The sequence below is a fragment of the Mus pahari genome, chromosome 1, assembly GCF_900095145.1.
Source record: "Mus pahari chromosome 1, PAHARI_EIJ_v1.1, whole genome shotgun sequence".
Lineage (NCBI taxonomy): Eukaryota > Metazoa > Chordata > Mammalia > Rodentia > Muridae > Mus > Mus pahari.
Genome location: NC_034590.1, coordinates 70,854,724 through 70,875,509, shown reverse-complemented (window position 1 = coordinate 70,875,509; position 20,786 = coordinate 70,854,724). Strand labels below are relative to the sequence as shown.

The window sequence follows — 20,786 nt, the reverse complement described above, 5'->3', positions numbered from 1 at the left end:
CAGCCTTTGTCCAGGTCTCCCTTCTCTTATCATTCTACAATCTTTCCCAGGCCATGGTCCCTCCCCTCTTGGCTTTGGTCATCTCTATAAGACAACAGCTCCCACCTTCTGTCTCTAGCCCAACCTTCTGGTAACCTATAATATGCCAGAGCACTATGGTTATCTCCTGGTGTGCCAGGTGTGTGTGTGTGTGTGTGTGTGTGTGTGTCTTCTAGACGCCATCTGGTGACATCACTCCTTCTCTCTCAACTTTATACCTAGTCAGTCCATCCTGCCTTCCCCATGGCTTCCCTAAAACATTTTCTCCCTGGCTTCTGCCTGGCTCTGCCAGGCCATTCTTCTCTAGCAAGTAGTCACAGATTGTGTCTTGGGGTAAAGCCAGGGTCTCTCGGCTGAGGGGCAGCCTCACCTCCTTCTGCTCACTGCCCTGCACCGTCTGGCACTGGTGAAGGCTGGTGTGTATCATCATTTGCTTACCAGGTTTTCTGTTTCCCCATCATTACCCCCCCTCGCCCCCGGTCCGTACACTATTTCTCTGTCTCTTTCCTGTCCCCCGAGCCTGTGTAAGTGTCCTCGGTTGGGATCAGGGGCATCGCCCCTGAAGTCCCTCCTTCACCTCCTTCATCATTCAGATGTCACGATGCCACCGCTTTATCCTTATTGATGTCCTCCTCCCCCAGACTTGGGAAGGGCAGTGTCAGCTCCCTGTTCTGTTATTGGTCTAGCATAAAGCTTACCCCAGAGTGGCTGAGAAAGCGTTTGAAACCACGGGGCAGCTTGGCATTGTACAAAATGGGTGTTTGCTCAAACAGAGAGGGCTGGACTAAAGCCAGGAGGGCTTGATGTACAAAATGTGCCCTTCCCCCCGGGTGGGAAGTAGGCTTCGGGCACACATCGTAGGCTCCAGTTATGCCTGTTAAATAAGCCAGGAAGGCAGCTTGTCCTGCCAGATCAAGAAGAGCACACCAGGGACCCATTCCTGTCCTGAAACCCAGGACTGCTCTGTGTTAGATGGGAAGATGCATGCTGGCACTGGGGTGGGGGCAAGGGACAGGGGGAACATCAGGAACTCTTGGGTGAAGAGACATTCCATAGAACTGGGAAGATGGTCAGAGCGCACCCTATGAATGGCTGGGCTTCTGGGTTCCTGAATTTCTCAGAGCGCACCTCTGGTGTTGCCAGGTTGAGTCTCTGTGGTGAGGAAGCTGGCCAAAATGATGACTCTCCATGAGAAGGGACAGGTAGGAGCTGTTAGATGTCTGGGAGGCCACAGACATGGTTTTCTAACTGAGCCTGTCCCCAACCCCTCTCTGGGTGTACCCTGGGTATATTATGGGTTACGGCTGGCAAAGGGGGTTTCAGGACAGTGATTCCCAATAAAGGTGGCATTGGTGGCTGCTTAGATCCCCAGACTTCAGGGACAGTATAGTGGGAACCAAGGCTGTGGAGACAACAGGGGGGCTCTCTAGGTGGCCACACAGCCCCAGCCAGAGGCCTCTGCCCAGGATCTCTTCACTGCGTCTTATCTGCCCTGAGAGTGGAGAGCAGGGGCTGTGGGCGGCTGAGCCTGGCTATCCAGAGAGCGTCACCAGAGTGGCAGAGTACCCAAATTAGGTCCTGCCTGGCTATTCATCACTGTGAGCAAGGCTCTGAGAAAGACCGTCTTAGTGGAGCCTCAGAGACCTCTCCAGAGTGGGGGTAAATCCTACATTGTTTGACGTAAGTGAAGTCACGGGCCATAAACCATATTGGACATTGCAAGCGCTCACACACGTGGGCAGGATAAATGGTAGATTTGTCTTTCACTGTAATGGTTAGGCCTTCTCAGACAACGGGCCAACTTGGCAATCTGACTAGAGTCTTGGATCCCTTGGAGGTGAGGCTGTTCGTGTGGCAGCAAGAATGGGGGAAGGAGTGCTAGCCCGGAGACAGAGCCCTGGCTTCCAGTCCTAGCCAGCCACTAACCCTCTCTGTGCCTCCAGGCACATTTCTGCTCCAGCTCTTCCCTAAACTCAGATTCGCTGGAGTGGGGCTGGCTGGGCTGGCCGGAGGAAGGCCTCAGGCCCCGGGGAAAGTGCATTGAGGTTGTGGTCACTACTACTTGGCAAACTAAGTTAGTTCCTCTTCTTCCGCTTAGTGCAAGGAAGCCACTGGAGGAGTGGGGGTGCTACCCATAAAAGCATCCTATTAGGGGGGCTTAGGGGATAAGGGTGCTGGGAGACAAGGGCCTGGGAGGAGGCTGCAAAAGCTATCTCTGGCTCTAATGAGAAGCAGCTGTGAGGAGCCGGGCCCCTCTGTACCCCTTCTGAATCTACTTCCATCCGTATAAGTTTAGGACAAAGGCATCTGCCCAGAAGGGTCCCTGGAAACAGGGTGTCAAGTCAACAGGCTGGACTGGGGGGAGAGGGTAATGCGACTTCTTTATTAATATATAATAACGAAACCAATAAAACTCGTATCTGCAACTCTTTAGGTCCTTGCTATAATGTCTTGGTCGCTTTGTCTGGGCTGGCTGTAACTTTCAGCTCTGGAGTCTGGGCTAGGAAGACAGTCCAGTAACCTGCATGGAGGGAGGTAGAAGAGACAGGGGGTGTGTATGGCCACGCATTTCACAAGCATGTGCGCAACAGAGCTGGGGACTGGGCCTTTTAATGCCTGAGTCAGGAGAGACTGTGAGGACCAGGGTTTGGGACCCACTCGTGGACAGCTGAGGTCCCTATCTTATAGTTGTATGAGACTTAGCCATCAGACACCCTGTATTTAGGGGTTGGGTTTCCTTCCTTCTGTGGGTAATGTTTAATCTGTCACCTGACCTGCCATCCCCACAAAACACCCAGGTCCATCTTCTTAGAGTAATGCAGAACAGATTAGAGGGTCCAGGAAAGTGGTTAGAAGGGTCTCCCTGGGAACGGGCAGTCTAGAGCAGTGGCTCCCACCCTTCCTGCTGCTGTGACCCTTTAACACAGTTCTTCATGTTCTCGCAACCCCCCCAACTATAAAATTGTTTTGTTGCTACTTCAGAACTGTAATTTTGCTACTGCTACGAATTGTAATGTAAATATCTGATACCTGACTCCTTTGGGGTCATGACCCACAGGTTGAGAACTGCTGGTCTAGAGGCGTGAGCAGCACTAGGGCTTGAGAGCTCAGACCTGACGCTTCTGGGCCAAGACAGAGCCAGCTGCTCAGTCTCACCTTCTCTCTCTCACTTAGGGATTGAGAAATCCCTGGCCCGGACACCCACAGATTCCTGTGCTGGGAACTGACGTCTACAGCTGACAGCCCCCCTCTGCTCCCCCTGACACCACAGCCTGGGAACTCCCCAAAAGGTCCTGTTTTGTCTCTGCTCCCCTCCCTGGCCTGGCCCTCTTAGGAACCTAGCCCAAGGTCCCACCTTCATGGGTGCCGGTGAGTGGCCGGAAGTTCTGAGCCTCTTTCTGGAAGTCTTGCTTCCTGACTCTCTTGATCTGAACCAAGTGGTAGATTCCTGCAGGAAGACACAGCATGAGCTATGGAGGTAGGATGGAGTGCCATTCACAACTCGCCCAGCCACCTCCCTTCCTGCCCCCAAACTGAAGAGACAGGAAGTTAATGTAGAATAAATCTGCAGTGTTCCAGTCAGTTCTCTAACCCCATCACCCCTCTTCAATCAGTACACCAGAGTCCTGGCCCTTCTTAAACCATAATCCTAACGGTGACCATTGAAATGTTCTGGCTTCTCTGACTACCTGTCACCTCTACAGTAAGTAAAGCCTGTTCCTTTAGCCTCCTTCTCTGTTGCTGCCCCTGTCACCAGCAACATCCTCATATCTGTCCACCTGTAGGGAAGGAGGGATGGAGGGGAGAAGGGAGGGGGGAGGGATGGAGGGAAGAAAGGAAGGAGGGAGTGAGGAGGGACTGAAGGAGGGATGGAGGGAAGGAGTGAAGGAGAGAGAGGGAAGAAAGGAGGGGAGGAGGGAGGGGAGGAGGGAGGGGAGGAGGGAGGGAAAGGGATGGAGGGAAGGAGGAAGTAAAAAGGGAGGGAGGGAAGGAGGGAAGGAGGGAGGGAAGAAGTGAGGGAAGGGGGAGGGAAAAGGGAGGGAAAGAAGGCGGGAAGGAGAGATAAAAGGGAAAATAAAGAAGAGAAGGCTGACCCATGTAGACCATTCAAGCTTTTCTCTAGCATACAACATACGATAAAAATACAGAGCCATGTTTATTCAGACATCATAGAACAGGAGCTATCACGTCTTGAGCATGACCCATCCCTAGCTAAAACTTGAGGTCCCAGGAGGAAACCAAGCCTTTGCAAATGCCAGTCCTTCTGTTCTTGCTTTCTGTGGTCAGCAAGTGAGTGACCTGCCCACTCAGCCTTAGTGGGATGGCTTCCTGATCCAGCCTGAAGGCGACCACAGCCTCCTCTCCACAGGACTGATCACACTAGGTTCTGTTTATCATTTTACCCTTCCTCTTTTTAAATGTGTGTGTATTCACGTGTGTGTATTCACGTGTGTGTGTGTGTGTGTATGTGTGTGTGTGTGACTATGGAAGACAGAGGACAGACAGACAACCATCCTCACTAAGGTTGCCCCTTTCTGTTGCGACAGGGTCTTTCGCTGGCCTGCAGCTCATGAGGCAGGCTAGTCTGGCTGCCCTTCCCTAGGGCTGTGATTGCAAGCGTAGGCCACAGCACACAGGCTTCTCACATGGCCTTGGGGGCTGAACTCAGGTTCTCAGGCTTTGAGGAAAGTGCTTTACCCATCGAGCTATCTTCCTAGACCAGATACACCCATTCCTATGGCGCTGTCACCATGACGTTGCCAAATTCTCTCCCAGACGTGGAACTCTGGAGATCTTAAGTCCTTGAGTTCAGAGCATGAAATATGTATGATAAATGATTCCCTGGATAGAAGGGTAGGAGGGTGGATACATGCTTGCATGTATGTGTGTATGTATGTGTATGAATGAATGTATTTATGAATAATGTATATGTGTATGTATTAATGGGTGGGTGGGTGGATGGTTATATGAACAAATGGATGTGGGAGTGGATGGATGGGTGAATGGATGGACAGTGGGTGTGAGGTTGATGGATAGATGGGTGTGTTGATAAATTGATAGGTAGATAGATGGATGAGTAGAAAGATGGGCGTAAGGGTGGCTGGATGGATAAGTTTAGGGTTGGCTGACTGGCTGGGTGGGTGGGTAGATGAGTAGATAAATATATACGCACCTAGTCTAGTGAGGCCCAGGAGGAATGAGGTGTTAGTTGAATCCTCTGGTATTTTCACTTTGTGGGAAGCTATTCTCGACATCGTGGCACCGAGGCCTAGCCTAAGTACATGCTTTGTGGGGTGGCACTAGCTGTTACCCGGGGCAGCCTCAGGCCACAGAGATCAGATGCAGCCAGCAGGGTCTCAGCTAGGCCAGCACTGCCTTGGGGAACACCAAAAACCAGACCCGTATCCAGGGATCAGAGTGAGGGCCCATGAAGGGAACAGAAAACATGGATGCTGGGACTGAGTTTCAGGAATCAGGAAATAGCCAGCACTGCCATTGTAGCCCCAGCTTAGATGCCAAGAACCAGCATATAGCTCCAAAGGCCCAGGATCCACATCAGAGTGGCAAGAAATAACTTCTACATGATGGAGACAGGCCTTCCTGCACAGGCCTGGCACTGCATGCTCCCCGTACATGGGAGAAGAGGTGACAACTGGGAGGAAGTCACACACACACACACACACACACACACACACACACACACACACCCCTCGGGGTCTATAACGCATTATGAGGAAGGATGCTTTTTGGCCTGGGGGTCTTGACTGTGTTCCTTGCCCGTTTTGAAAGGCTGTGTCAAGTCTGAGCACAGCTGGGCCCTGTGACCCCCTAGGCAGAGCTTGGCTCTGGTGAGCGAGTTCCAGGCAATAGGCCAGTCCAGCTCACAGTGCAGCCAAACTTCTCTGGACCAAGCTGTTCTGGGCTGAGAGGGAGGCACCTGCATGGGACTAGGGCAGGGGCTAGGGACCATCAGGAGATGAGGGCAACTCCAGAATGTCACAGGCTCTCCACCCGGAGCTCATTACACCCCGATGCTGCTGGTGCTCCGGGCTGGCCCCAGATGGAGTGGCCTTGCTAGAGCAGGTTCAGTGGTCACCCCTCTGAGGGAGGAAACTACACATGGTAGCTCTGATGATGAACCCAGGGAGTGTTGGTCTGGGGCAGGGAGGGAGTCACTGACCATTTAGGTGACTGGGGGGGGCAGCAACTGGGGAGCACTGTCAGGGACATGCCAGTAGGAAGTGGCATGGTGGAGGTGAAAGTTCCCCTTGTTTCTTTCTTTTCTTTTCTTTTCTTTTTTTTTTTTTTTTTGTTTTCGAGACAGGGTTTCTCTGTATAGGCCTGGCTGTCCTGGAGCTCACTCTGTAGACCAGGCTGGCCTCGAACTCAGAAATCCGCCTGCCTCTGCCTCCCGAGTGCTGGGATTAAAGGTGTGCGCCACCACGCCCGGCTTCCCCTTGTTTCTTTGATGCTGGGTCTAGTGATGATGAGATGGAAAGTAAGTCTCTTTGTTCTCTGTATGTCATCCTGGCCCTTCTTGGTCTTTCCCAGATGCCTCTTAAGGTCTTCAGGCAAGTCATGTTATGTCCTAGATGGAGCCTACACTTTCTTCCCCTGGCGAGGTCTATGTAGCCCACGCTGCTCTCAAATTCTCCATGCATCTGAAAAGGACTTAAAAGTATGGCTTCACTTCTGAGATTGCAGGTGTGTGCCATCGTGTCTGGTTTATCCTGTGCTGGGGGTTGAACCTGGGACCTCCTGTGTACAAGGCAAGCGCTCTCTGGCTACTAAGCCTCTCAGATTTAGACTTAAGTTTATCTAAAAACAAAAGAAAAGAAAAGAAAAGAAAACAAAACAACAACAACAAAACAAAATGGGGCCCAAGTACACACCACGAAGTCTCTTGTGAGGATTAAATGGGGCACTTTGCACATGGTACCTTCTGTGTACCCATCCCAGAGCACAGGGCTGCTGCTGTTCTGCCCGCGAAGCCTCCGTGGCCTCTCCAAGGCCTTCCAGCTCCCCTCACTTGCAGAGGTTCACCCTCTAGGAAGCCTTCCCTGACCACATCAGTTCCCCACAAGCACCTGCTGCAAGCCATGTGTTCCCAAAGATGGGGGCTTCCTGCTGTCCCAGCACCTGCTAGGGTGTAGAGTGTGGGTGGTCTGAGAGCTGTAGCCAGCACCAGCCCTGGGAAACAGTATGATCTAAAGGTTCAGAGCGATGACCAGGGTTCCTGCTTCTGCCTCTCCTGCTCTGTGACTCTGCACCTCCCTCTGAGGTTAATCAAGTCCCCGCTCTTACTAAATAGAAGCCCACCTCTCCACCATTCTAACCAGTCAGTGTGGTAGGAGGAGATGGGTATTTTTGCCACATTTCATAGGTCCCAGAGCACCTTTGCCCAATTCACAGATGAGAACACTGAGGTCCAGAGAGGCTTAAGTGATTGCCCAAGGTCACACAGCGAAGAATGAAAAGAGCCAAGATTTGATTGAAGTAGCAAAGGTGAGTTTGAACCTTGGTCTGCCTGGTTCCATAGCTTCTGCTTGTGGTCTGGCCTCTACTGTCACTCAGAGCAAAACTGTTCCCTGGAACAGGGCATCCCACCAGAGTCAGGAGCCAGCATTCCCCACGCCCTGAATCTTTTCTCCCTGCTTTGAATCATGGCTCAATGCTTCAATCTTACCAGTAGAGTCTATGATTTTAAGGTCGGCGCCTCAAAGGGTGCAGTAACCCTCCATGACCAGGAGAGGGAGCATCCAGGGACCTTGGCGAGCTTATCAGAGCTATCACACCCAAATCAGAGGAACTGGAATGGGATCAGGGGTTCTTCCTCCTAGAGGGAGGCTGAGGCATCCGACTAGCAATGCCTCCTTAAGGCCCCTATGGGCGCTGAGGACAGGCAGGTTCAGAGGCATATGGGGCTGGGACCAGGAGCTGGCCACTGCCACTCACCTTTCACCAGCTTCCAGATGTACATCTCTACCTGGTCAGAGGCTTCATGCTCCAGGACAAAGCGGTGTAGACTGTCCGGGCTTGGAGATGCCAGCGTGTACACATGGAACTGGCCTGGAACCTTGGGACACCGGGTGGAAATGACCTCACTGTGGTCATCCTCCGCCTCGTCCTCTGAAAGAGAGGGGGAAAAAAATGTCTGTGATGGGTTCAGTAGACACTGGCTCATCTCAAAAGGTCCAGGCTTCTCATGCTTTGTTTATGGCTGCATAGAATGCAAAACATCACTTGATTTTGTGGCAGTAAGAGCAGCCTCTGAGGCTACCACTGGCAGGCTGGGAGGCTCCGTGTAGTCTGGCATTCTCTATGCATGGGCTTCTAGCAGCCTGGGCACCTGTAAACCCCACCCCCACCCCACTCCCATACCACTCCCACTCCCACCCCACCTTCACCCTCCCACCCCACCCCCACCCCCCGTCCCTGTCCTATGGCTAAGTGTAAGCACTCCAGGGCCCAGAAACCAGCCCCCACCCCACCCTCATCCCCACCCCACCCACCCCACCCCCACCCCGGAGCTTATGGACAGCTGTTTCCCCTGCCCTCAGCATCCCTCCTACCTGGGCAGACCTTGCAGCACTTCCCAGCCACTTTCTTGGGTTGGATGCAGGGATATTGGGTGGGGCAGGTCACGCGGTGGCAGTCCTGGTAGCCATCCATACATGTGCACAGGATGCAGGGCATGGGGCCAAAGGAGAGCACAGTGGGGTGCCACACCTCCCCATGGGAGTATGTCTTCCCATTGTGTGTGCAAGCTGGGACATGGAGAGCAGGGGAGAGGGAGCGCGGGTCAATGCCTCAGGCCTGGCCAGAGTCTCTAGCTCAAAATGTAGAGTAGGCCCCCAGGGGACACCAGCTACACTGTGTGCGAAGTGCAGGCTAAGGAGTAAAACCTGCACCAACTCTGACATCCCTCCCAGTCCCTAGGCTTTGCTGAAGATGGAAAGCCCTCCCCTGGTCTAAGAAATTCTTGTGGTGGGGCAAGGAGAGCGTTGGCCTGGCAGCCAAACCTGGCTTTTCTGGGCAGGAAAACCAGAGACAACTGTTAGCACCGGTGGTGTGAACCCTAGTAGGCCCTCTTCCCGCTCCCTGCCTTACTACAGCCCAGGATTTAAGATTCTGTAGCCCATGGCCTGCCCTTCTCTGGCAGTCTGGGAGTCCTGTTGTGAACCTGTTCTCTTCCATAGCCATCCCCACTGTTACCCCACAGAGCAGCTCTGCCTTCACTTGGCAGTCTTGTCCTCGGCCCTGTCTCATGCTAACCAATCTCCCCAGCTGGTCTAGGAGCCCTTTGGGGTGGAGACCTGGGAAGGCTCTATTTTGTCTCTCCTACTTCTCAATAAAGACATAATAGATGCTCAATAAAATACTACTTGGAAGACAGAGCCAGGTGGATCTGAGGTTCAAGGACAGTCTGAACTACCTAGTGAGACATACCCACCCTCACCCCTACAGAACAGGACTGGTTCTTCTCTGACTCGGTCCTATGCCCCTCACCATCCTCCTCTGTCACATGGGAGTTAGGGGTGCCACTCAATTTTGTTTGCTTTTGAGTTTACAATCACAGCCAGGTTGAGATTGGTGAGCCAGAGTAGGGAGGTCAGGAACAAGGGGCTCTCAAGCCATGGGCCCAAGGGAGGAGTGTCCTGTCCCCACCTTTTTTGTGTTTCTCCTTCAAGATAATCTTGATTGTTGTGCTGCCCATCCCTATTGTCTGGAAGTGGCGAGGAATGAAGCCCAGAGGGGAGCTGAGGCTGGTGGGAGCTGGCGTGCTGGGGCCTCTCCTCTCCGAGCATGGATCCTGGGAATGTCTCTGCGAACAGCAAGCAGGATGTGGAGCTGTCTCAGTGGGACAGGCCACAGCTGGGGCCACCAACCAGGCTGCATTGAGAATTGTGCTAGAGAAGGCTAGAGGACTTCTGAGAGAGAGAGAGAGAGAGAGAGAGAGAGAGAGAGAGAGAGAGAGAGAGAGAGAGAATGCACAGGCTCCATACAGAACCTTCTGTGTAAGGTGAGGTCTAAGATATTCTCAGACTAATCAATACAAACACTGAAAAGGATTTGGCAAGTCAGCCTCCTTCAGGTCCTATCCCCCCCCCCCGCCCTCCTGCCCATCCAGACCAGATCTAGGAGTACTGAGACACCAAAGTGTGGGTGGGGATGACACCCTATGGGGCAGGAGCTCTGTGCCTCACAGAGGGGGAACGACAGGGCTGGGGACAAGAAGAGCCTGCCTGTCTTTTCCCTAGATGTCCAGGAGCCACTTAAACCCTTCCTTCTACAGTCTCCACTCCACACAGTCTTTGAGGTTAACCCTTTCATGGCCCAGAGGCAGAGCCTGCACAATAGAAACTCCCCAGGCCCCAGCACAAGCTCAGCACACAGGAAGCGCCCGCGAAGCACTGGTCAAGGAGAGTTGGTGCAAGGATGGCTTGAAGGACAGATGCAACACCCAACTGGCACACGTCTTAGTTATTCAGTTAGTCAGGAAGGAGCTGTTCAGGGCCTGTCACTAGCCTGTGGCCACACACTGCCTTCTAGGGACAGGGGGGGAGGAGAGACCAAACAGCTCAGGGTTATGGGCTCTCCTGAGAGATCAGCCTGGCAAAGGCAATCGCCCTGGCTGAGGAGGAAAGGTCTGGAGTCCAGCTTTGGGTGTCCCAGGCTTCTGGATCCCAGGACGGAAGGATGTTTCACACTGTAACAAGACACCGAGGAGCCATAGGGTAATTGAGTCAGGATGTGGTTCATTTTCCCATCTCCTACCTCAGGCTACAGAGCGCTGGGAAGACCAGGTCTTCTGAATTCTAGACAAGATTGTCCGGAGCCAAGATGGAAGTGGGGGAGCAGAAAGGCAGATCCCTGGCAAAGAACCTGCACCCCAGAAATGAGGCACAGAAGCACGGACCAACCCAGAGGCCTTAGTCTGATCTCTCACACACACAGGCTCTGTCAAGAACAGTGTCAGGAACTCCAGAAGGGAAATGAGGGCATTTGGGGCCTACACTGCCCATGTGGCCACTTGTTCCTTTCTGGCCTATCAGCTATAGTAGAAACCATGATCAGGGAGAGAGGGAGGGAGGCTGGAATTCTGGAGCTGCCGATGCAGCTGACCACAGGCAGAGGGATATGGGATCAGGAATGGATAGAGTGCAATGCCTAAGAAGAGCGAGCACTGGAGAGTCGGGCAGCCTCTCTCCCCGCCGTGCCTGCAGAGCTGTGTGCACACTCACCTCTCCGTGCTGCAGCTGTGCCAAGTTTTCTTCTGTGGAACTCTCAGTTGTCCTGTCTGAAAACTCAAAAGGAAACCGGGTCAGCCTTGTGGCCACTGCCCTGAAGCCTCTGCCTGTACCTCTGTCCCTTCCCAAAGCCTAATGCCACATCTGTAGCCCCAGCTTACATGTCACCTTAGAGGAGCTTAAACTTCTCCATACAGCCTGACTTTGTCTTCACTCTCAACATCTCCACTACGAGGATATTTCTTCAGCCCCCCAACATTGACTTTCTGGTCACTCCCAGGAGGGAACTGTTCAGTTAGGTCAGAGCACCTTATTGAGTCTACTTAAAAGCCATCCCTCTGGGATACTGGTCATCATGGAAGTGATCGCCCCAAGATCTCAGAATCCCATGCCTGCAACCAGATTTTTCACCACACACTCCCAGAGGGCCGCTCTTCAGTCCTCTACCTCCAGGGGAACCTTGAGGCCTCCTCTAGATGCACCAGGGAACTGGCACAGAGAGCGAGAACCCTGAAGCTTCTTGAAGCTCGGCACCGTTCTCTTTCCCCAGCCCTTGCTTCTGTTCAAAAGACCCAGGAGGGTAGGACTGGGCACCTGGCAGAGCCTCCAGGCCAGCCTGTTTACTCCCCAGCTGACATCTAGAGGAGCCATGAGGACTAAACAGAAATAGACCTTCCCAAACCCCAACATCCGAGGCTCCCCAAGAAGCTCTTGTTGGCTTCCCCGGTCCACGCAGCCAGTCCAGTTGTATACCTCTGCTCAAGCCCAGCTGCTCTTCAGCGGGATATGTGCTAGCCTCAGTTTACCCAGAGAATCTACCCTGGGAGTCCAATCCTGTGTCCTCTGCTGCCGTGAGGAAGACAGGAGACACCAAGTCTCAGCCCATGCTCATCCCCTTCCGGCTGCTACTTTGTTCCTTTTAGTCTTACTGGATCGTGGGACAGCATCCTGTCACTACAGGCTCTGCAGCAGCACCCTGTCTGCTCCCAGCACCCTCAGCTTTACCCTAGCAGTGCCTCCTATCCATGTCCCATGACAGACCCCTCCCCTCATTGCCCGCTGCTCCCAGAGCTGCCTGTCACTCACACTGTGGGAGTAACCAGCATTAATGAGGGTTATTGATGTGAGTCTTGGCCAATGGGAGATTAATGAGGATTATTGATGTGTGCCTTGGCCAATGGGAGTTGACACTAAACCTTTCCCTCTTCTCTCACCTCCAGATCTTTATTTTGCCTCACACGTACTTCCTGGTATTGCAGTGACAGAAGTGGCCCAGCACAGCATCAGCCATGGGTCCTGCTTTCTGGGACATCCATGCCAATCTACCACCTACCTATGGGAGTGAAGTGTGTACTATACACTGGCTGTCCCTAAAGGGGGTGGCTCTTCCTGGCAGTCCATAAAGGGGATACTATAGGATCCTGGAGGCCTTTGGGGCGATTCAGAATTGTAATTACATTCTGTTGCTGTGATAAAACATCCTCATTAAAAACAATTTAGGGAAAGACAGTATTTATTTCAGCTTACAAGTTATAGTCCGTCATTGAGGGAAGTCAATATAGGAACTCAAGTGGGAACTTGAAGTAGAAACTATGGAAGGATACTGCCTGCTGCACTGCTTGATTTAGGTAGGTCATGACCACTGCCTAGGGAATGGTGCTGCCCAAAGTGGGCTGGCCATCCTACATCAATTAACAATCAAGACAATTCCCCATAGACAAGCCCACAAGCCAGTCTGACCTAGGCAATTCCTCAGTTAAGACTTTTCTCTCAAATGACTCTAGGCGGTGTCAAATTGATGAAATTCACTATGACACTCACCTTTGCAGGTCTGACAGCAGGAATCAGGCAGAGGGAATGTGGTGGGGCAGCTGGGTTCAGGGCAGGACATGAGACCACAGTAAGTGTGGCCCTCCTGAAAGACAGAACCCACCAGATTGGAAATGAGCTCCAATGAAGATCAGCCTTGGGGGGGCCAGGAGAGCCTCTTTCCCTGGGAGCAAATACTCTTGAGGTCTCCCCTGACATAGAGGACCGGGCAAGACAGCTGGGGGGAGAGGTCCCCTTGACCTCCTATCCCCATTCCAAGCCCTGAAATGAACTTCACCTCCAATATTCCCTCAGCTTCCACAGCAGCTTGTGAGATGGGCTTGGAGATAAGGGGAGTCCTGGAGATGGGGGTGGGGGGACTGTGCCATCCAGTCATAGAGACAGGGTAGAAGGGACCAGAGTTCAAGCATCAGGTTTTTTTCTACAGAAATCTCATCTTTCTCCTGAGCCTGCATCAGGGACCCAGAGTGAGAACGGACTACGTGGGTGGCTCCGACTTATAATGGTCTTACTGGAAACCATTGGCCACCAACTTCAAAGCCCACTCTGAAAGCTGAGACTACAGGATACAGGGCCCTCCAGGAGGCAGGAGATTGGCACCTTTGGAGAGGACTTCTCTCCTGAGTTTCACCAGCTGTGAAAGGCAGGGAGCACAATCGCCTCCCAGTGTGGCCGTGAGACTCGGCTGTAAGGCCCCATGTTCCTGTAGGAAATGAGGCAGCCCCAACTCCTCTCCTTGTTCCTCCCCATGAGTCTGAGATGTAAGGATCCCACTTCCAGAGAGGAGGTCGGAACTCAAGCCAGAGCCATAAACAGGGATGAAATGAAAAAAAGGAAAGCCAGAAATCCAGGCTCGTGAGTGGTGGCTGCTTGGCAGAGCCCCTGCCTCTTGTCTCAGTCTAGAATGTGAATCTGTTAGATTCGCGTTCTTGGAGCTGTCTTTGGTCAGTGGCCTTAGGGGAAATACATCATCACCCTGTCAGATAATACATCATCACCCTCTGGATGCCGAGCCCTGAACATGAACAAGAAACAATATGGTCCCATTCCCTCCCCTTAAAAGAGTAGTGTCCATGGTGTGGGGGGAGAGATGAGCTACTCTTATTAATTGGGAACCAAGTGTGAAATCCTAGAGAAAGGTCCCCTCACTAAGCTAGGGGTGGGACATTGTGGGTCCTGGGTGTTCGCTTCCCTCCAAGCTCTCTTATCCTTAGTGCCCCGCCCCACCCCTCTTTGTCTGATAGACACTGGCTTGGGCCACCGAGACTGTAGAGGGTCTTACAATACAGCTACACAGGACACACTGGTTGGACAGGCGGGCAGGGAACAGCTCCTGGGCGCTGAAGATCTCTCCGTGTTGGTATGTGGTCTCATTGAACTGGCAGGACTTTAGGGGAACCCGGAGGCCAGAGGGGACACGAGGATCTGCAGGTAGAAGAGCAGGAAGAAGGAGAAAATAAAATTCCTGTGGATTTAAGATTTTTGCCAGAAGTCAGAAGGGCACTTTTCGCTTTTCTGTAGATCTTGTGCTCTCTCTGTCTCTGTCTCTGTCTCTGTCTCTGTCTCTGACTTAGGCCTTCCCTGGCATTGCCTGTATAAACTAGCCAAGAGGTCTCACTAATGCCTACATCTGACCAGATGCCTCTTCTCACTGCAGCCTGGCTACCCCTCAGTGTCTTAGGGGGCTCTCCCTGTGACAGGCTTGGCCCTGCCACTGACAGGAGCACAACCTGAGAAGTAGAGAAATGAGCCACCGCAAAGACACCATGCACTCACACAGGGGCAGCCAGCCCTGAGGTGTCACAGCAAAGACATGATGCACTCACACAGGGGCAGCCAGCCATGAGGTGTTTGCCTTTGCTCTCCCCTCATTCTGGATAGCTGGGGGACTTCTGGATAGCTGGGGGGGACTTCTGGATAGCTGGGGGACTTCTGGATAGCTGGAGGGATTTTTGGATAGCTGGGGGGACTTCTGGATAGCTGGAGGGACTTTCGGATAGCTGAGGGACTTCTGGATAGCTGGGGGGACTTCTGGATAGCTGGGGGACTTCTGAATAGCTGGGGGGACTTTCGGATAGCTGGAGGGACTTCTGGATAGCTGGGGGGACTTCTGGATAGCTGGGGGACTTCTGAATAGCTGGGGGGACTTCTGGATAGCTTGGGGGACTTCTGGATAGCTGGAGGGACTCTTGGATAGCTGAGGGACTTCTGGATAGCTGGGGGGACTTCTGGATAGCTGGGGGGACTTCTGGATAGCTGGGGGACTTCTGGATAGCTGAGGGACTTCTGGATAGCTGGAGGGACTTCTGGATAGCTGAGGGACTTCTGGATAGCTGGGGGGACTTCTGGATAGCTGAGGGACTTCTGGATAGCTGGGGGGACTTCTGGATAGCTNGGGGGACTTCTGGATAGCTGAGGGACTTCTGGATAGCTGGGGGGACTTCTGGATAGCTGGAGGACTTCGATAGCTGGGGGGGACTTCTGGATAGCTGAGGGACTTCTGGATAGCTGGGGGACTTCTGGATAGCTGGGGGGACTTCTGGATAGCTGGGGGACTTCTGGATACCTGGGGGACTTCTGGATAGCTGGGGGACTTCTGGATAGCTGGGGGGACTTCTGGATAGCTGGGGGACTTCTGGATAGCTGGGGGGAACTTCTGGATGGCTGGAGGGACTGGGGTCCAGATGTGCAGTCAGCAGGCCATGCCAGTTCCCACCTCTTTCAGCCAGTTTCTTTGTTCTCTTTCTTAACTTTCAATTTTTGTATTACATGGGGGGAAGGGGTGCAAGCTGTGGTATGTGGGTGGAGGCCAGAGGACAATCCTCTGGCTCAGCTCTTCCTCCTACCATATGGGTCCCAGAGATTGCCATCCTGATGGTATGTTCCCCTACCTGCTGAGACATCTTGCCCACCCAATTTCTACTTCCCCCGCCACTTTCTCCTGTTATGTATATCAATTTTTGAAGCTGGAAATTTGCTGCTGCCTTGGCCTACTTGAGGGTCCAGATGTGTCCACTGAACATCTGTTTGTTCCCACATAACTAATGGACAGGACTGCTCTTCTTCTGGAAACTTCTCTCAGCGTGAGGCTTATAGCAGGAGTAAGACGGCCAGGCGGGGGCTCAGTGCCAGCGGAGAAAGTAAGCTACTTACCCACACACCTGGGACAGCATTGCTGTGGCTCCATCACAGGCTGTGAGCAGTGAAGGGGTGGGCATCGGAGGCGGTAACAATTCACGTGTCCACTCTGAAAGAGATACAGGGTCAGGCCTCATTCCCAAGAACCATTGCCTCCCATCTGCCGGGGTCCTTTCCCAGGACCTCCACCCCAACTGCAGAATTCTACTTTGTCTTAAGCCTATGAATAGTAGGGTTAAAAAAAATAACACCTCAGGTGAGCCCCATCCCTACTCTACCCACTAAGTGGATCTCATTTAGCCAACTCATCTGCACCCTCTGCCACAGGAGGACAGACCTGTCGTGGGTTCACTCAGATCTTATGGCCCCTTTGTGGGTATGAGAAATGGAAGCAAAAGCTTTGGGATATCTTGGCAATGATCTTGGTGCTCTGCCCAGGCTATTTTTAACTCTACAACTTTTTTCTTATAGTACTGACCCTGAGCCTCTTGTTCAAAGGAGGACTGTAATACAAGAGACCAGAGACCAGGACATGACTAAAAATCTGGTGTAGAAAAGACTTGGGGATTTATCATCCTTCTCCCCAGATCTACAAAGTTCTGTGGAACCCTGGATGGAGCCTCTGGAGTTGGTACCAGAGAACAAGGGAGCTCAAGGTCTTTCACATCTTCAAGTCCAGCAGGTGAGAGGGAATCAGACACAGGAACACACATTGTGTGAGATGAACTGAGGCAACGAGGGAGAGGTCCCAGCTCCTTCCCGAGCTTTCCTAGAGTGCCAGGGCATCTCTTAGCCCTTCCTCAACCTCCCCACCCCTCGCTCTAGCCCCTGTGCCAGACCCAGTGTGCTGTACCTTTACATCTGTCTCCCCTATTCAAGCATGGACTCTGAAGCAAGGGTTGGCACAGGGCCTCAGACTCCAAGCAAGCGACCACTAAAATCTAAAAGTGTGAGGGTGGTGGGGGAAGAGAGAGCTGGGGTCAGACATGGAGGCTCTCGAATGAAAAGAGCCAGCATGGTTTAAACCCTGATGGTAACCAAGCTGGCTCCAGCCCTCTTGCACGTCGTTCTCTCTTCTTGCCCTCTGCCCAGCAGAGGCTGTAGACAAGACCTCCCAGAAGGAGCCTTTTGCACCAAGGAAGACCCTAGACTGTCCAAATCCCTCTGGAGTCCCTGCTTCCCAAGTTGGCTCAAGAGAATGCCAAGGACTGGTCAGTGGGAAGGGGATGTACTCAGAGCCACAGACATGGCTTGCGCTTCAACAGTGACCTCCTAGAGATCCCACACCTGTGGAGCTCAATTAATCTTAAGAAGGTGAACAGAGGCCTTGGAGAAGCAAGATAGACTTTGAGGGACATGTGGTCTAAAGATCTAGAACCTTTCTCTTGGCTCTTGCTGAAGTGGGTCAGAAGGAGGCAGCTTGGGGGTGACAGGCATGTGGCAGGGCTGTTTGTGGCTAGAGGGACTTCGTTGTTAAAGTCAGAGCCATCACTTTTGGAGTGACTGTGTAACTAACTATAGAGGACCTCACTTTCTGTTCCCAGCACTAGCATCCATCCTGGAAGTAAAGACTGTCCCTGAGGCTGCCCGAGGTCACACAGCCGCTAAACACCGTAACCAGGGGCCACGCCTTTGTGGGATGCTGAGACAGCGTGGATGCTTAAACTGAGCACAGGCAGACATCCAGGAGGGACAGTCTTTTGTTCTCAGGGGCCAGCATCCTAGTGGCTGGAGGTGATAGGGCAGTTAGAAGCAGGGGCAAGCTAACGTCAGGAGTTGTGTTTATGGCCATGACCAAACCAGGTGATGTGATTAGAAGACACATTTGGAGAGTGTAAGGGAAGCCCTCCCAAGGAGGTGACAGTCACATGATGAACCAGGAAGGGAAAAGCTGTCATTCATGACGTGAGAGACTATTTCAACGGAGGGAATAGGTAAGAATGTTTCAAACGCTGGGGGTTCAGGCACCAGGCTGGTGTGGCTGCATTGAGGGCATGGAGTTGGAAGATAAGGGGTGGGGTGTTGGATCATGCAGAGCTGCCAGTGGGCTGGCTAGAAGAGGGTTGCCCAGCATACATGAAGCCCTGGGTTCAATTCCTAGCACGGCAGAAAGTCGGCACAGTGGCACATGCCCGTGACCCCAGCAAGGTTGAGGTATAGGCAGAAATCAGATGTTTAAGATTATCCTCAAATGAATTTGAGGTTAGCCTAGGCTACATGAGACTCTGTCCAGAAGTGTGTGTGTGTGTGTGTGTGTGTGTGTGTGTGTGTGTGTGTGTGTGTGTAGCCACTAGATGGTTTTAAGAGCTAAGACACACCATAGGTCTGTATTTAGGGAAGATCGTTCTAGCTGCTTTGTTCAGAATGGATTTGGAGAGGGACAACAGAGAGACCTGTTGGCGGGCCCATGCAGCGGTCTCACTAGGTGAGAGGTGAAAGTGGCTTGGATGGTGAAGGCAGGCCATGGTGGAGAGAGGCGAGGTGTTCAGGCTGCACTTTGGAGATTTGGGCAGCAGTCCTTTGGGCCAAGGACGAGAAGCTACGTGTGTGACCTCTGGGGAAGGAGACATGAGTAAGCTCCAGCGGATCGCACAACTTGGCCTTTGTCAACTGTACCATGTGGCATGTCTGCAGTTTTCTGTTATGGTTTCCTTTCTGTTTTCTGGCTATACTTCATAAAGCTTTTTAAAAATGGCTTATTGGCTTCAGATGTGCTAGGGATTAAAAAAAGAAAAAGGAAAAGAAAAAGAAAAAGGAAAAGAAAAAGAAAAAGAAAAAGAAAAAAGCAGCTGGAGCCTTGTAGGCGGGAGCTGCATCTCTGTTTGTGTCCAAGTTTTACCTAAAGCTGACATTATGGGAACAATGGGGAGAGAGAGGGAAGGACCCAGTCTCCTCAGAGGCTCTTCTCTGCCCTTGGAAGTTCTGGCTTAACCACACAGGCTCTCAGAGCTTCTGCCTCTTCCATCTCTTGGTCTTTGAAGAAAAAAAAAAAAAGGTACCAAGGGTCTGAGAGCCGGAAGCCCTCAGCCTCACCCAGAAAATGAGTTCAAGACCTCCCAACAGGGACCTGTTGTCTGGGTGTCCCCTGGCCCGCTCCTGTCCTCGCACTTCCTTGGAGAATTCTGGGTTGCACGTGTCTCCTTTATCCTACCCGACTGATTGAGCAAGCCCAGGGGAGAGCTGGGATGGCGATAGTTTGCCCGTGTTAAAGGTCCCAGGGTGGAGCTGTGGAGGCTCTGTGGCCCCTCAGGAGATGGGATTTTTGTCCATAGGTCCCTGGGGGTGTGCCCATCAAGAGGATGGTGGGCCTTGGGCTTCTTTCTCATTCTTTGGCTTCCTGGCCATGAAGTGAGCAATAAGGCCAATGGACCTTAGCTAGCCCGTCTAAAACTGAGAGGGAGCAAGCCTTTACTGCTTATATGATTCTACTTTTACGTTTTGTTGTGGTAAAGGAAAGCTCACTGGTACCGTTAGGGTAGGAGGAGGTGGGAGTCAAAACAAAGGCACAAGCTCTGCCCCATTTGGTCCAGCCTTTGGCTAGATGTGAGCCGTGTTCTTGGTGACCCCATCCAGTAGGTGCACATAGCTATGAACAGAAATTAGGAGAAAGAGACACAGATGTCCACGCAGGAAGAACTTCTAGACAGAGGTCATTACTGCTTTAGGCAAGCCTTGGAGAAGGAATATTTGTATCAGCTGGGTTGGAGGAATGTCTGTCAAGGAAGGGTGAGGAGGAGGCTAGACAGAATTCCCTGGAAAGGAAGGAGAGTGAAGTCACAGAAGCTAGGCTGGGTGGGGGCAGACAGCAAGGCTGGCACCAACACAAACCAGACTGCAGACCAGATCCTCAACCCACCGCTGTCTCTGACATCGTTATAGAATGATGATTTCTGTTCCCGCCTAGCCTCTGTCTTCCAGACATACCTGATATAGGTGGCCCAGCAGCCAGAGGGACCTACCTCAGAGCAGGTACAGCGCACACAGTATATCGTGCCTTGTGGTTCCAAGTAGGGGTGCCAGCTCTGGCCAGGGGTATATATCTTTTCACCAAAAAGGCAGACTTTGCCCGAGCCTGGCAAGCCAATGAGGGATGTTAGTCTCAGGAGGCTCCACCTCAAAGCCCTGCCTCACCCCTGTTCCCAGAATATCTGAGTTTGCATCTCCGCACGTGGACTACACGTTTGCTATTAGGCCTGTTGCTGGCAGTTTACAGGGCTGTGAGGGGATCAAACAATGAAATGCTTTCAGATCAACATTCTAGGCTACAAATGGTAGTTCTTACACATAGGTGGATGATACAAGGTCCAGACAGGGCAATTTGCATGCTAAGGCCACATAGCAGTTAGCATACCAAGCAGGGAGAAAGCCTGGATCTCCTCACCCTCAATGTGTTGCCCCTCTACCTCAGGCTCACATTCATTTTCTTTCCTGTGTCGCTCTCCTCTAACTCTGCCTCTCTCTCTCTCTCTCTCTCTCTCTCTCTCTCTCTCTCTCTCTCTCTCTCTCTCTCTCTCTCTCTCTCTCTCT

The 20,786-nt window shown here is 52.4% G+C and overlaps 1 protein-coding gene across 2 annotated transcripts in view; it reads right to left on the bottom strand.

Annotated features, from left to right (window-relative positions):
- Window positions 1–2,401: 2,401 nt before the first annotated feature.
- Chrdl2 (chordin like 2) overlaps window positions 2,402–20,786 on the bottom strand; it is a 28,781-nt gene continuing 10,396 nt past the window's right edge. Inside the window, exons 2-11 of one of the 2 annotated variants that reach the window (XM_021210799.1) lie at window positions 20,219–20,331; window positions 16,275–16,368; window positions 14,404–14,546; window positions 13,113–13,206; window positions 11,286–11,341; window positions 9,709–9,865; window positions 8,613–8,807; window positions 7,996–8,169; window positions 3,395–3,487; window positions 2,402–2,560 (exon numbers count right to left, since the gene is read on the bottom strand). In XM_021210799.1, coding sequence (XP_021066458.1) covers window positions 2,481–2,560; window positions 3,395–3,487; window positions 7,996–8,169; window positions 8,613–8,807; window positions 9,709–9,865; window positions 11,286–11,341; window positions 13,113–13,206; window positions 14,404–14,546; window positions 16,275–16,368; window positions 20,219–20,331 — 1,199 coding nt within the window. In that variant the 3' untranslated portion in view covers window positions 2,402–2,480. The remainder of the gene's footprint in view (window positions 2,561–3,394; window positions 3,488–7,995; window positions 8,170–8,612; window positions 8,808–9,708; window positions 9,866–11,285; window positions 11,342–13,112; window positions 13,207–14,403; window positions 14,547–16,274; window positions 16,369–20,218; window positions 20,332–20,786) is intronic. The other variant, XM_021210807.1, reaches the window with a different exon arrangement.